Raw genomic sequence first — 16,835 nt, 5'->3', positions numbered from 1 at the left:
TGGAAACGTGGTCCTTGATTCTGGGTTCGTCCCGTGGAGAAAAACGAAAGGATAATTCCACGGGGGATGAAAGCAAGAGGGCCAAAGGGTGAGGGAATCCGGTGTGGGATGTGGGGAATCTTGCAAGTAGCGTTGGTCGTACTTTGATCAGGCGCACTGGATTTACGGGCTCATCCTGGCCAATCTGGCGTCTCTCTCCATCTTTCCCCCCAGCTGTCGAGCGTCTTTCTTGCTCTGGTTGCGTATCGTGGGCGTCGCGACGACGCTGGCGACGTCTTTGAGCCACGACTCGTCGCGTCGTAGACGTTTCAACGAGCTCGAAACGCTGTCGGAAAGAGACCACCGTCGAACCAAAGGGGCAGAACAGTGGCGAGAAGTTGCTCTTTGATTTTTAACCCTCGTAAACTACTCCGCGTGGAACGCCAGGTCGAAATAATTGCTCGTTGGAATCGATCGTAGGATCAATTTCGCCAAAATAAATTTGTTTATTTAAAGACAATTGTAGTACTTTGAGAAATTCAGAAACGAAACGCTTGGAACGACTGAGCTCTAATTTCTGTAAATTTTTAATCGTGTCAGAGTAATCGACGAAGTTACAAATAGATATATCAAGACGTTTCTAAACAAACGTGACAATCAAAGCGTATTTGAGACTTTCGTTTTGTATCTGTGTTGCTTGTTTCCAAGCTGATGACTTATTTAAAATTTTCTGATCGAGTGTTTGCGATCGTATTCGAGAGACGTAAGAAGCACGGAGGGATGGTTTCTCTTTGAAGATGTCGAGTTATAGAGAGACTGGTTGGAATTTCTGACGACGAATGCCAGTAGATAATTCTGAAAGAGATCGAGGGGACGTTGAAGAATTTGAAAGATACTGGAAGCGACTAGCAGTCGATTGTTTCATTTCGATTCTGCCCCAGTTACTTGAATTTAGTTTATCAGTGACTCTAATTGTAAGACTTAACTTCAATCGTTCATATTTCTTTGGCGAATTGTAATTTACGCAGTCGAATTTCCGCTTTCGATTTTTCTATCGAAACAAAAGGAACGCGTACTCGAAACAGTGGAGATTGAAAACGCCTTTGAGCTGCGTTTTGGCAAAAAACGATATTACGAATTGCCAGAAGATCGAAGCAAACAGCACAATTTTCTTCTCTGTTTGCACGGTTCTGAAGGAACAATATTTTGTCAATAAAATTTGATCGAGAAATGTTGCGTGTAAAAGTTCGATTTAACCATTATCGCTATTATTTAGCCGAGTCGAACAACTTAATTCCATTCTGTCGAACTTAATTAGTCGCGATAAATACAGTTGAATTTATCGAACATTAAACGCAATTATTGTCGGCGAAACAAATAGTTCCCAAGACTGAAATTGCAAATTTTCTTCGCGAGTAATTATCGATCGTTTTGACGGAATCTATCGCGTTCAAAGACTTTTTTCTTCGCTTTAAAATTTATCGTGTACCAGTGTACCCGGCTTGTATATTCTTTACGCTGTTATCGAGAGATTTCTTAATCTTGTTTGCGCAAATTTATCGGACAAAAAATACGACGAACGATAGGTTGTTCGTTTTACGAGATAAAGCCACGGCATCAGGAATGCATAGAAGAATCCCTATTGATCCGATATTTATTGGACAAACATGACGCAAAAGGAAACGTCTCTGTTTTATCGAAATAAAGTTCTTAATAAAGGATCAGAGCACGTTGTAGAATAAGTAACAACGGGCAGAATCTCTTCAGGAATTTTAGTCATTATCGAAGAAAAAAGATCGTTAAAACGCACTGGACGATCCTCGATCCTTGCAATAATATAAAATACGTGCTTTATGAAATTTCTAATACCGAACCAATGCATCGTGAAACGTACATTCAAACTTAATCTGTGTAAACATCGGGGTAAATTTACATAAACAACTGTGTGGCTATGGTCAAATAGTTCTAGTAATGTCTCAAATCGAACAATCAATTCCGGTATCTCCGACATTCCTTAAATCGTTACGCCAGTGACACAAGCTGAATAATAGTCACATGAAATTCGACTAGCTTTGTGCAATTATTTCAAAAATTAAGGGAGTAGAGGACATTCTACATATATTAGAAACACGATTCGTCAACTGTTTCAGGAGCATTGTTCCGTCGATGCATTAATTACTTCCATGGTTCGTCGTACGAAAAGTTACAAAAATAAATAATGACATTTCTGTTCGGTTCGTACTGATGGACTCGTCAAGAACTCCACGGCAATTCCTTAATTTCAATCGATTGAAATCCTCCTAATTTTATATTTACGTTGGAAAAAATAAAATTGTTGGTTGGGCACAAAAATTAAATTCTCTGTCTTGGTCTCAACAGTTCGTAACTTTTGTCTATTAAAAGAGGGGGTACTTGATATTATTTACGAAATATCTTACCGGACTAGAGAGATTTTGCAATAGCAAATTTTATAAGAATAAAAATTCCAAACAAGAATAAAATTTCAGAGACATTCGACTGCATCGAGATAAACAATTTAAAGACCAAAGAAGTTGCTCGTGCAACGATTAATTCTCGTGATCTACGAGACGATCTCGACCACTGAGCCCTCGAGGCGGGGGCGGGCGAGGCCTTTTGAAATCTGTCGACGATTAATTCATTCGAAAGCGGCAACACGCACGAAACGAACCGACGGGGGAGCACAATTTCGGGAAGACGAACCCCCTCTCGCCCCCTGACAAGGGTATCGTATATTGTCGGGCACAAAGCGGGGCCTGGACGCCGGAATTTGTTCGTGCGAAGACGAAATTTGTCGACGTAATTACGACGCGGAAAATACGAGCGCGGCCGCGACCAGATTACGCCAAGAAATAATTCCCTCCGCCCTCTGATACTCTGTTGCAGATACAAGTGTACGGCTTCAACGCGGAGCTGTATCACAACATGAGCGAGGCGCAGCACAAGAGCCAAGGACTGGTGGCCATCTCGATAATGGTCCAGGTGAGCAAAAAAAAAATTATTTTAAAACCTTTGACTCGTTCCAATCGTGTCGATAAAAAATTAAAATTTCGCGAGGGGATCGAGTTTTGAACGAAAACAATGTTTACTTGATTAGCGAGCCAAATCTCTCGAATTATCGAGCGTCAATTTCGAGGGAATTTTGCAGAAGACTTCTTGTTACTTTCGTGCACAGGAGGGCAAAATAATAATTGAGAAATTACTTTAATATTCTAAATGTATCAGGGAAAAGATTTTAGATTTACGTTAGAGAAAATAAAATTGTTGGTTGGACACGCTCAGTCTCAATATTTTCAACTTTTGATAATATTTATCGAATGTCTTACTACCTACAGGCATTTGCACTGCAATAGCAATTTTTCGAACGCGATATGAAAATAAAAATTACAAACGAAATTGATCATCGATACGAATAAAACTTTAGAATTCGATTTTCCGTCTTTTAGAAAATAAATTAATTCTGCGTCTTGGTTTTAATATTTTCCAATCGTAACTTTCGTAACATATGAATGTTATGCTTTCGAAATTTGACGAAGGATTAAGAATCTTGGAATATTTGAATGTCCAAGAGGTATAAAACGAAATTGTGCAGAAGTGGAATCGACGAACGACACGGTTTGGCGATCGTTTTGGCGTCATTAAGCAGAATCGCGCGTCGCGAACCGCGAAATTAACGACGCGAGACAAACGAAGCGTAGGAAGAAACCGCGCGAGGTATCGCGGAAAAAGCGTCCTCGTCACGCGACAGGGATTCCGGCCCTCATAAAACATGCAGTAGGTTTTGCTGCACGGTGTTTACTTTCGGAATAAATTTCAAAGTTCCGAAGGCACGTTCCCTGCGCGGTCTTTAGCAAGGGAACCACCGAAACGGGACACCGTGAAAAAAAACTAGCGCCTAGAAAGAAAGAAAACGAGGAAACGGAAGCTGGCGATCACGACTGGACGTGGATTACTACCGGAACTTTTCAGTTTTCTTCCGTGGGATTCAAAAACATATGCATTGGTCGATCAAAACATGAATTATTTTAGATATTAAATTATTATTATTCATTAGAATCGAACGGAGAATGATGATCTAGAATATGTAGGTGAAATTTCGAAATGGGTACCTTGTATAGGTTGATATATTAACCCCTTGACATACGATTTAATTGCAAATAAATGTTCAAACGTGTACTATTTCATTTGATTTAAAGTCGATCATACAAAGAATGACTATAGAGATTTGTTTTACGAATACCTCGCAAAATATGTGTTAATTTTAATATACAAGACTCACTGACAAGTGGAATCTCATAAGTCATTGTACAACGAAGGGTTAACGAAACATTGCATTGCACTTTACCTCAATGATAACTTCTTTGCAAACTTTCATTCGTTGAACGTTCGAAAAGATTTAAACTGCTCAAAGTCATCTTCTCTTCAGACTCTATACAGGGTGTCCGGTCACCTCTGGAAAAAATTTTAATAGAGGATTCTAGAGGCCAAAATAAGACGAAAATCAAGAATACCAATATGTTGCTGGAGGCTTCGTTAAAAAGTTATTAACAATTAAATTCAAAAATTTCAAATCGTTCTGGAAAAATTATTTTCGGTTGCGGGGGTCAATTACAATCATTTTTGGTGAATACACATACTTCCGAAATCCTATCCACTTTCGAGAAAAAAATTCGAGAAAGTACAGAAAGTTTTGGGTAAAAAAAAAGACTTTCGAATCGTCTTGGAAAAATTATTCTTAGTTGCAGGGGTCAATTGCAAGCATTTTTGGTCAATAGACATACCCCCGGAATCCTACTCAGTTTCGAGAAAAAAATTCATTACCGAAAATTTCATGTCTGACCATAGCGTTGATATGTTTCACTGAAATTTCATGCGTATCTTTAAAACATCACAACTTCTGAACGGATTGGACGATTTTAATGTTTAAAAAAGCAAGCTACGCGTATTTTGGTGAAGAATATGTAGAAATCGCAAAAATATTCGAAAAGTTGATCCTTGACCCCACAAAATGGGAAAAACGCCATAAAAATGGTCCAATTTTCAAACAGCCATAACTCCTACAATTGTGAATATATTTCAATGAAACTTTTTTCTGAAGTAGAGCTCATGGGTACCTACGTATAGCGCCAAACAAAATTAGTAAAAATGAAAATCGAATTTTTAAGAAAAATCGACAGGGGGTAGGTGCCTAAATTTTTCGACGAAAACAAAAATTTTTAATTAATTCTGAAAAAATTATTTTCGGATGCGGGGGTCAATTACAATCATTTTTGGTGAATAGACATACCCCCAAAATCCTACTCACTTTTGAGAAAAAAAATCGTGTAGGTGCCTAAATTTTTCGACGAAAAAAAAAAATTTCAAATCGTTCTCAAAAAATTATTTTCGGTTGCGGGGGTCAATTACAATCATTTTTGGTGAATACACATACTTCCGAAATCCTATCCACTTTCGAGAAAAAAATTCGAGAAAGTGCAGAAAGTTTTGGGTAAAAAAAAAGACTTTCGAATCGTCTTGGAAAAATTATTCTTAGTTGCAGGAGTCAATTGCAAGCATTTTTGGTTAATAGTCATACCCCCGGAATCCTACTCAGTTTCGAGAAAAAAATTCATTACCGAAAATTTCATGGCTGACCATAGCGTTGATATGTTTCACTGAAATTTCATGCGTATCTTTAAAACATCATAACTTCTGAACGGATTGGACGATTTTAATGTTTAAAAAAGCAAACTACGCGTATTTTGGTGAAGAATATGTAGAAATCGCAAAAATATTCGAAAAGTTGATCCTTGACCCCACAAAATGGGAAAAACGCCATAAAAATGGTCCAATTTTCAAACAGCCATAACTTCTACAATAGTGAGTATATTACAATGAAACTTTTTTCTGAAGTAGAGCTCATGGGTACCTACGTATAGCGCCAAACAAAATTAGTAAAAATGAAAATCGAATTTTTAAGAAAAATCGACAGGGGGTAGGTGCCTAAATTTTTCGACGAAAAAAAAAATTTTTAATTAATTCTGAAAAAATTATTTTCGGTTGCGGGGGTCAATTACAATCATTTTTGGTGAATAGACATACCCCCAAAATCCTACTCACTTTTGAGAAAAAAAATCGTGTAGGTGCCTAAATTTTTCGACGAAAAAAAAAAATTTCAAATCGTTCTCAAAAAATTATTTTCGGATGCGGGGGTCAATTACAATCATTTTTGGTGAATAGACATACCCCCAAAATCTTGCTCATTTTCGAGAAAAAAATTCAGTACGGTCGGAACTTTAAACGTTAATAACTGTTTAACGAAGCCTTCATCAACAAATTGGTATTCTTGATTTTCGTCTTATTTTGGCCTCTAGAATCCCCCATTAAAATTTTTCCCAGGGGTGGCCGAACACCCTGTATAAAATAGAAAATATTATCGAATGAGTTTCAAATTTCGTTCCAAAGATAGAAAGTGATTTTTCAGACCAAAGTCTGGTACCAATAATTTCTTTGTTTGTCTTCTATCAATCGAGAACCATAAACTGCAAAAGTCTACTCGATGGAAAAGAGCATTACGAGATTCTACTTGCAACAATGAGACGAGTGAAAATAACCAGGGCTCGTTTAGGTTGTGAAATTGTTGGAGCCACCGACAGGCCGAGTTCCCGCTAGCGACTCATTTGGATCTCATCCCTCAGACATCCCCAGAGTATAATCCATTTAAATTACAGAGGTCAACGCACACAACGACACAGTTTCACGGATCCCTTACCAGCCCTTCGTCGGGAGATCGAGCACCTGTTAAAGACTCGGCGAACAGGGCTCCGTTAGCAGCCGTTTTGGGATCGTTCGAAATTCTTTGTTCGCGTTGGTTTATTGCTACGCACCGACCCCATTGGCTCGATAATACACCGCGGTCAGGTAACTTCGTCTGTTAATTTATTCCGGCCACGGGTTCCTGTTAATTAATTCGTTCGTCGCTGGCAGATGCGTCTGTTGTTTCGTCGACTCGTTTCGTCGAATCGCCGTTTGGAGGATTGCGAATAAACGAAGACCTGATTATATCGTTCCTTTTCGTCCATGATTAACTCGCCAATTTTTTTTTCGACCACCATACGCAGAAACTGAGCTCTTCCAAATTTGATTAGAAACGTAAAAAATTGATACTATCGAGTACACAAAACTTAATGTCAAGTTTTACTACCATGAGGCTACTCACTCGGCATTAAAATCAATACTTTTTAAAGTAATTATAATTACAATAAATATAATTAATTTCTTGTACGAATTTAAACAAAATTAGATAGTATACGTATGAAAAATTACATTAAATCGTACGTTAAGGGGTTAAGATGATAAAATTCGTAATTTTATAAATTGTATTCAATGGCAAATAGTGATTGACTGGAGTGGAATATTTTTTGATCGCGAGAAATTACAGACAATTATCAAGTGCATGACGATACGTTCGTGTTGGAATGCGCGGAAGGTTGCATGCAGATTCTCAATAATTATAGGGACATAAGTAATTGATGTTACATAGATACCTTAGGTTCTACGTTCCGCGCATTAATCTCTGTCATCGAGATCACCGTGGCGCAAATGTAAAGCCGAGTAATTATTCGGTGAACTGTATCACACCAGTCACGGCCAAAGATACTCCTTTGGTAGCGCGAGCAAAACGGAACATTTGCGGACGAAGGAGACAAATTGTACAACACCGAACTTGCACTGTTCGGCGCCACGGCGATACAGTAATTTCCATAGAACACGTTATTATCTACCGCGTAGAACGTCGACGGGGAAGATCGAATCAAACTTGGAGCAATCTAGCAAAGGAAATTCTTGTTCGATCATCCTTTAAAACGTCAAATCCAATTTGACGCTATTTGCGTCGAAGAAAAGATAAAATCGATGAAAGAGTGAAATATTATTTCGTTCCGGGGGAAAAACAAATCAAATTTGACGCTATTTGTGACGATGGAGAGATAAAATTGACAAAAAAGGGCCAACGAATTTAGAGGGGGAACTCTGTAAAACTTGATCAAACTACCAAAATTCTTGTTCAAACATCTTTTAAAGCATCAAATCCAATTTGTGCCCAAGAAAAGATAAAATCATCAGGGCCAACGACTCCATCGAGAAAACTCTGTCAAACTTTATCAAACTACCAAAACTCTTTTCGATAAAACGAGTCAAGTATCACGATCGTTTGGCTGCTCACTCATCATCGAGTCTTTCATATTAAAATGAACACATTTTTTAAAAATTAAACGATACACGTTTGAAAAATAATTTGTAATCGAATCGTGTGTCCAAGGGGTTGATATCGCTCCTTAGTGATTGGTGCTTCGTAAAATGCCACGAAATATTCGAGTATCACAGTCGACGATAATGCTCGTCTAGTCTCGAAGGGATCAAAGTTTTAGGAAACAGGACGGAAGGGGTAGAATAGAGGTGTGCATCGTTACGAGGGGGCGTGTATGATCAGTTGAGGGTGTTCGTTCCATCACGGAAACGGCGAAACTCTTGATCCATGGCGACGGCCAGATGAGCTTTTATTATTTATCGTTACTTTAGAGTTCCCCGGCCGGTTTAGGTGGCTTTTACGGTTACCTTTAATGGCGCCCAGTGTGGAAGTTTCGAAACGACTCTTCGCCTTCGCCTCTTTATGCGGTGCACTTAGCAACGCCGAACAACCCCTTTTCATGGGAAATCGATGGAAAACGTATTAGGGCATAGAATGAAGGCGGATGCTCGAAAGTAGGGGAAACGACGAAGTGGGGGTGTGTGTGTTTCCCTGCAGCCGATACCGTGTTTCGACGCTCAAAGAAATCTGCCATCTGTTTCAGCTGGGGGAGACGCTGCATCCAGAGTTGCAGATCATAACCAGCGTGTTCAACAAAGTTATTCATCGCGGTGAGTAGAGATTCGACTTACCACGATATAATACGTCCGCTCGGGGACCAGATAGATTTTAATCGAAGTAATAAATAACAAACCAACAACGATTTATTGCTACTAGGTAATTTTCTTTCAATTTTGGGGGGGTTGATTTGGGGCGAAATTCGTAGTTCTTTACAAGAAATAGGATCTCGAATGTGAGCAATAGAAATTATAAAAAGGTAGTTTTATCGAAGTAATAAATAACAAACCAACAACGATTTATTGCTACTAGGTAATTTTCTTTCAATTTTGGGGGGGTTGATTTGGGGCGAAATTCGTAGTTCTTTACATGAAATAGGATCTCGAATGTGAGCAATAGAAATTATAAAAAGGTAGTCTTATCGAAGTAATAAATAACAAATCAACAACGATTTATTGCTACTAGGTAATTTTCTTTCAATTTTTGGGGGGATGATTTGGGACGAAATTTATTTCGTAGTAATTTATAAGAAATAGGATCTACAACGTAAATAGTACAAATTATAAAAAGGTAGCAAACAAGTAATAATAAGATCGTCAAAATGAACTAGTAGTGGATTTTATCGAAATAATAAATAACAAATTTAAAAATTTTCTTTCTCTTTTTTTGGAGTGGTGTAAGAACAGTTTTAAAAACGAAAATCATTTCATACTACTTTACAAGAAACAGAATCTCGAGCATATAGCCTATATAAATAAATTACAAGAAGGTAGTAAACATGTGATAATAAAATCGTCAAATTTTCGTGACCTTCTACAACCTTTTAACTACAAAATTTTTCGATAAAACTTCCACTTCATAAAATGTGAGATGATTAAACGTACAAGCTGTTCGATTACTCGCTAAATATACTATACCAATTTTTTTGTTCGATATTTCGTTCGCTTCCGCAGCGCGTCGATATTATTGAATATAAAAAAGTACACAGTTTGCAATTCAGTGGAATCTGTCGGGTCTCCTCACCCTTATAAAATAGTGGGTTTCATCGTTTAAAAGATTGCATTTTGCAATCGTTTATAAACATCGAACCGCTCGTCGTAAACACGGAACTGGGAATGGAAATTCCGCGCGACTCGACCGCCCATGATCCATCGTGATTTCCGCGTTTAGCGCAAATATCTTTCGGCCTCTTCCTCCAATGCGTACTATCAATACGCATTTACGCATTAGCGTTCCCTCAGAATATCCACGTTGCGTTATAGGCTTTCAACTCGATACCTACGTTAACGTCTGCACTCGAGATGGGATATTAATAGTTTCGTTCGCGCCCCGCTCTATAATGATTACGATTTATCCGCCCGTTGCCTCGCCGCTCCTATTACCGGATTCTGAGTCACTGCGTCTGGCGTGCTCTCGCCAAAGTTCACAGGAGAAATTCCAGGGCGATTAACAACTCTTCGATCCACAGCCAAAGCGAAGCAAATTGCAACCAACTTTTACAATCCTCGACTGTAGCTTGGAAAAAACAGACTTTTAATTTCGCTTCGATGTCTCTATTTCTCCATTTCGGGGTAAATAAAACTTTACACAATAATTGTAAAAAATAAATAACACAATTTTATATGGACCACTAAAACGAATCAATTTTTTTTCAACCCTGTGCCCTTTTTCTTTCTATGAATCTGGATTATCTTTTAGGATCTTCAACGAAATTTTTTGCCATATAATTTTGTATTTCGTCTAATCTAAACGACATGATGATTTAAAGAAAATAAACCAATATATCTTGCATGGGCTACTAAAGGGTCATAGTCGCGAATTTACGAATCTGGATGACTAATTTAGACAGAAGCGTGAAAAAGACCGCTAAGGGGTGGCAAATCGTTGAAAATCAGTTTGGAAATCGATGGAACGGTCGTTGGACGCTAATATTCGCGTAATTCGGTGGGGCTAAAAATCGCGGGGACGTCGGGGGGAGGATTCAGCGTCGCGTGTCCGCGGTTGAAAGACGCGACCGCAATTAGTGGACCATCAAAAGGCCGCGCGGAACTACGCGGAAGAGTTAGGGGGCGGAAAAAGCCGAGCCACCGCCGTGGAACAGAGGAAAACGAGGGACGAGGGGTGCACCAGAGAGAAAGAGAGAGGGTGAGAGAGGTAGAAAGGGCGCGCGTTGCGATGAATACGCGGTTCACGCACCAGATACCGTGTGGGCCGCTTCAGCGAGCCGCGGCGGAAAGTTGCCCGCAGTCTGTCGCTGGGATAACCCCGGATAATAAATAAAATGGTGCCAGGAAGGGGAGTGTGCCGACGCTCCTGGCTACGGTGGCTAGGTAGGGATGGGAACAGAGGGAGAGAGATAGGGTGCGCGGAGTCGCTGACTCGAGAGGGTGAAAAGTCGAGGGAGAAAAAAGGACGCGGAAGAAGAGAGGAGGGAAAATGACTCTCTTAAGGTAACGAGTCACTTCGCCGCAGCGAATATCCGGTGCCAGGTTTCTCGAAAGGTCGAGTTTATCTCGTCACGGGACTCGATATTGTCGGGTATTTCGCCGCGAAGAACACCCCGAGGGCGAGAAGAACCGAGCCGCGATTAACTTTTTAATGCATACAGGAGTCCACCGTGTTTTTCGACTGAATACCACCCCCTAACTATCTGTGAATTATACAGTGCAAGTATCGACTCTATTATTTCGTGTTAATTTATATTATCTCGAAATAGTTCTCTTAACCCCTTGCCATGCAATTACGAGTCTTATACAGGGTGGTACGGAGCTTTATTTCCAAATAAATCGATGTTAACGAGTTGTAGAGTAAACGAACACTTGACCGTGTTTTAACATTTCCTACAATTTGCGAATTTATAAAAAACTTCTTGATCAGAAAGTAATTTTATTTCGATACAGGTACTCCACGATTTATTTAAAAATGGAACCTCGTACGAAGAAATGTCACCCCACATTTTTACATTCATAAAGAATTCGTAAAACAAATCTATTCTTTTCCGTGGCCATTCCCTGACGAACAAATTTAAACAAAATTAAATAGTATATATTTGGAAAATTACATTAAACCGTACGTCAAAGGGTTAAGAAGCGTTGTTCCCACCCCTAGTAACGATACTGGAACTCTGCTATCGAAACTGTTTTTAGTTGGTCGATTGCAATCATTTGAACGTCGATTACGGTTCCAAAATGACGGATCTCGAGGTGTTTTTTCTTTGGACAGAGGAAAAAGTCACGTGGACGCAAATTTGGGGAGTATGGCCTCGATATTGTTCCGTTTTCGTAACGAAACTTCCACCGATGATAGAACAGCGCTACACGTTCCAGGGAGAGAAATCAGTCTCTACTTTTTAGACACACCGCGTACGTTTTATTCGAATCGTAGAACGGTGAAATGCCCGTCGTTGAAATAAAGTGAACTTCAATATGGCGGAAACGTGGAACGTTGAATCTTTGAAGATAGATGAACCCGGTAGGACGATCTCTTTAATACATGTCTGGGTGGATGTTATTATTTCCTGCAAAGGGACAGATACTTTCTATATTTATGTGCCATTTGTCCGAGGGGATACCTAGTTTCCGGCAATATACGTTGCGCCCTTGGAAAAATAAATCATATCTCGTCATCCAGGACTGTTCGGTCCTGTAATTTCCGTTCTTGAACAGCAATATTGTGGCAACGATATTCGGAATATGAAATACGCGAGGTATGAAACCTTCGTTGCTCGGTGATCGCCGCTCGACAGACCGTGATTCACCGGGCCGGATTGAAATATTCTCGTTTCGCAGCAAATTCAATTACACCGTTGCAAGATTAGTCGATCGGTAATTACGGTCTTTTAATTGCTTCAATGGTTCGTTGTAACGGAAATTAAATCAATCGAAACGAAATCTCATTTGAACGCGCTGGGAACTGTAACGCGCGCGCGGTACAATACGAAATATCGCGATACAAATTTCTAAAGTGCACATAAATGCTGCAAAAAATACAATGTTCGTGAATATTAAATCCATTAGCGATCACACTTTCTGCTTCAAATTATGAATTGGCATGCTCTGACCCACGCTTACAAACTCATCAGAGAATCAACTTTAACTATTTACAATTTACTCGCAGAATTATCGCATTTTCTTGTAAGACTTTCAATGATTCTCGATTAACGCCAGCGTCGACTACAATTTCATCGAAACAGTATCTAACCAATAAAACTCGTAACAATTTGCCCAATAAAATGTGGAGAAATTTAAATGATGAAAGAAAAATAATCATAAGGGAACTGAATATATAAATTAAACATAACTTTAAAATACAAATTTTAAACGATTTAACACATACAAAAAAAAAAAAATAATAAAATGTTGACCAGTGACTCGAAAACCTTTGATCTTCGATTAACTTCGAATCTGAATTATGTTTCGAAGACGCAGAGAAATCGTAACGAGGAGGGGCTGGCGAGCCGTAAACGCGTTCGATGGAATTTCTAGGGAAAACAAGGAAAATGGCAGGGTCGGTAAACACGCGAAAGGAATTCAGGCGGTGGAACGAGATGCGTCGATACTCCCAGAGGGTCTTCCGGTGTCTCCTGTTAAACGATTCGCTCTGGAAACGTGGCCTGTGCAGCTTTTTATCCCGCGCGCGACACCATCAACACACCAACGGTGCTCGATTTACAAGGGGCAGCGACGTCGTCGCGTAGTCCGGCTCTCGTGCATAAATCCGCGCGCACACGTCCGCCCCCGTGTACGTGCGTGTGTATTTTAATCAATACCCTGTTGACACCCCGACCACGGCACATAAATCATGAAACAATGGAGAACGGTCGCGGGAGGATGGGACCGGGCAGGGGGATCTAAGTATTCCATTGTCGTGTACGTAACCGAGGTGCCGATGTGTGTACGCGCCAGGCTCGACGATCACAATGGGGCTCCTCGAAAACTTTCCAGGTATTTATTGCGAAATTTCGAGAACACGAGAGAGACTGTATCGCGATCGTTCCGCCTGGGGAAACGCGACAACTTGCTGTGGACTTCGGGTTCCTGATTCTGGAGAATTCAGGGATTCTAAACGATTACTACTTCTGATCGAGATAATAATTATTTAAGGGTTGATTCTCGCGTAACAGGTCAAAAAAATTAATTTTTTTTTTAAAGTATAACAATTTCTACATGTATTCGTAAAATTTTAAAGTCGAATTCGAAAGAATAATGGAGTTAGAGCACGTTTAGTGAAATGCGTCAGAGCCTTGTTTTGGAAAAACAAGTGGTCTAAGCCAAAGTTATTAAATTGTTTGTTAGAAAAAAATTATATAAAAGTCATGTGCTTACACGAGAAGCCCGTTTTAAGTCATTAGTCAATTTATTTTGATAATTTATTTTTCATCTGCCAGAGAACGAAACGAAGAATCAAATCGGTTCGAACGAGGGTTTCGTAAGAATACATGCAAAGATGAGTGGATGATTAGGAATAAAATTCGACATAGAACAGAAGCAAGTAGAAAGAACAGATAATGGTCAGACGCGGTCTAGAAAAATCGTATTCGATCTAATCGTAAGATATCGAACACCGTTTTTACGTAATAAATTCCACCATTTTCAACGCTCTGCATCCATAGAATTTAATTGACACTCCTAAATTAAGCAAAAGTAGAATTAAATGCAATTGCTCCCGAGCCAACCGCTATTGCTTCGAATATACATAAACCCGCAGAGATTTCCCATGTTTATTTTCTCGTTTCGATTAATGGAAACATTTCGACGTTTTTCACGGTAAATACGTAATCGCGTCGATTTTCATAGACCACGTCAAAGTGATATTTACGTATTCATACGCGGGGAAAGTTTTTCAATCGCATCGCCGAATTACACGGTCAAGTAAGAAAATATTATAGCTTGCATAAGTTATCCTGCGTATACATTTTGCATCATTGTCGAGAGATTATATCGTATACACACGATACGCGTGCATTTCGCATCAAATATAAACGTCCCTTGGGTATCGTACGCCGCAATGTAAACACAGAGTGTTAATATTTATGAATCAGTTTAATTCAAACGTTGCAGTCGGCTCGAAACACGCCGTGTACGGAACGAGCGCGTCGAATCGCGAGCCCGAAACCCGGGTTTTTCATTAAATTTTACTCTTATTGGCCGGTTAAAATAGTTGTTAACCCATATTCGCGATGAATCTTTCCAATAATCACGCGAACAATTTACGATTACGACTGCTGTTAACGGTCTTATTAAATTTTTATGCGTAAGAACCTTGCAACGACCTGCAAAAGTAACCTTGGTGACTTTGGAGTTCATTTAATAGATATTAACAAGTTTTCGAATGGTATTAAAAATTAATTTTAATATTCATGTTACGTCGAACATCGAGAACGAGAAAATGCAAAAGTGATTTTAAAACGAGTCGCCTATTTTTCAAGAGGAAACGAAGCGTGGCTAAAACATCCGTTGTATTTATTCGAGAGAAACGTTTCAATACTACAACAAAGTCGATGGCGAGTAAGAAATCGTACGTGTATTTCACGACTCTTTCCGTCGTACGTTCGCGAAAAGGATGGTCGCAATCCGGTGTATCCTTCGTCGTAAACGCCCCGGTAATATATAGGAACAATAAAATACGGGGAGACGAAATAAGACAGGCCGGGCGAGACTGAATATGAATACAGCGCGTGTCTATGCTCGCATTTTCCAAAGTGAAATGAAAAATGCGATGCATTACTTGTCGTCGCTACGAGCAAATATAAAATTCTTTATAGCTCTTGTTTCATTTGTATGCCGGCCGACTGTTTCACCGTAATGTAAGGACTTATATTAACTTCCATCTTTTGGGACACAAAATAGACGAACGCGTTAGCAACGTTTATCGAGGACAACTTCGTTCTGAAATTTTTAGATAAGTCTGCGTCTATATTAATTACGATCTTCTTAACGTTGTAGTTTAACAGTTCGGTTCTGAATCATTTTATTTAACACCTACAAATCTTTTTAAATTCTTAATCAATGATTATGATTTATTTTATTTGTACCAAAGAAATTAAATGGATACTTGAAGGAATATACAGGGTGCTCGGCCAACTCGGGGAAAATTTTAATGAGAGATTCTAAAGGCAAAAATAAGACGAAAATCAAAAATACCAATTTGTTGCTGGAGGCTTTGTTACAAAGTTATTAACGTTTAAAGTTCCGCCGCGTTCTGAATTTTTTTCTCGAAAGTGAGTAGGATTTCGGGGGTATGTGTATTCACCAAAAATGATTGTAATCGACCCCCACAGCCGAAAATAATTTTTTCAGAACGATTTGAAATTTTTTAATTTCACCGAGAAATTTAGGCACCTACACGATTTTTTTTCTCAAAAGTGAGTAGGATTTCGGGGGTATGTGTATTCACCAAAAATGATTGTAATCGACCCCTGCAACCGAAAATAATTTTTTTAGAACGATTTGAAAAATCTTTTTTTCGCCTAAAAATTTTAGCACCTACATGAATTTTTTTCTCGAAAGTGGCTAGGATTTCAGGGGTATGTCTATTCACCAAAAATGATTGTAATCGACCCCCACAGCCGAAAATAATTTTTTCAGAACGATTTGAAAAATCTTTTTTTCGCCTAAAAATTTTAGCACCTATCTGAATTTTTTTCTCGAAAATGAGCAAGATTTTGGGGGTATGTCTATTCACCAAAAATGATTGTAATCGACCCCCACAACCGAAAATAATTTTTTCAGAACGATTTGAAATTTTTTAATTTCACCGAGAAATTTAGGCACCTACACGATTTTTTTTCTCAAAAGTGAGTAGGATTTCGGGGGTATGTGTATTCACCAAAAATGATTGTAATCGACCCCCACAACCGAAAATAATTTTTTTAGAACGATTTGAAATTTTTTTTTTTCGTCGAAAAATTTAGGCACCTATACGATTTTTTTTCTCAAAAGTGAGTAGGATTTCGGGGGTATGTGTATTCACCAAAAATGATTGTAATCGACCC

General features: G+C 39.0%; 1 protein-coding gene across 6 annotated transcripts in view; it reads left to right on the top strand.

The window, feature by feature from the left end:
- Carpa (Carbonic anhydrase-related protein A) overlaps nt 1-16,835 on the top strand; it is a 415,480-nt gene that overhangs the window by 374,335 nt on the left and 24,310 nt on the right. For all 6 annotated transcript variants that reach the window (XM_076778852.1, XM_076778851.1, XM_076778848.1 and 3 more), the window contains 2 exons: nt 2,884-2,979; nt 8,829-8,895. In XM_076778852.1, coding sequence (XP_076634967.1) covers nt 2,884-2,979; nt 8,829-8,895 — 163 coding nt within the window. The remainder of the gene's footprint in view (nt 1-2,883; nt 2,980-8,828; nt 8,896-16,835) is intronic.

The sequence above is a fragment of the Colletes latitarsis genome, chromosome 11 (assembly GCF_051014445.1).
Source record: "Colletes latitarsis isolate SP2378_abdomen chromosome 11, iyColLati1, whole genome shotgun sequence".
Taxonomy (NCBI): Eukaryota; Metazoa; Arthropoda; class Insecta; order Hymenoptera; family Colletidae; genus Colletes; species Colletes latitarsis.
Note: the sequence above shows the minus strand (reverse complement) of the source record. Positions and strands in the feature narration are given on the sequence as shown.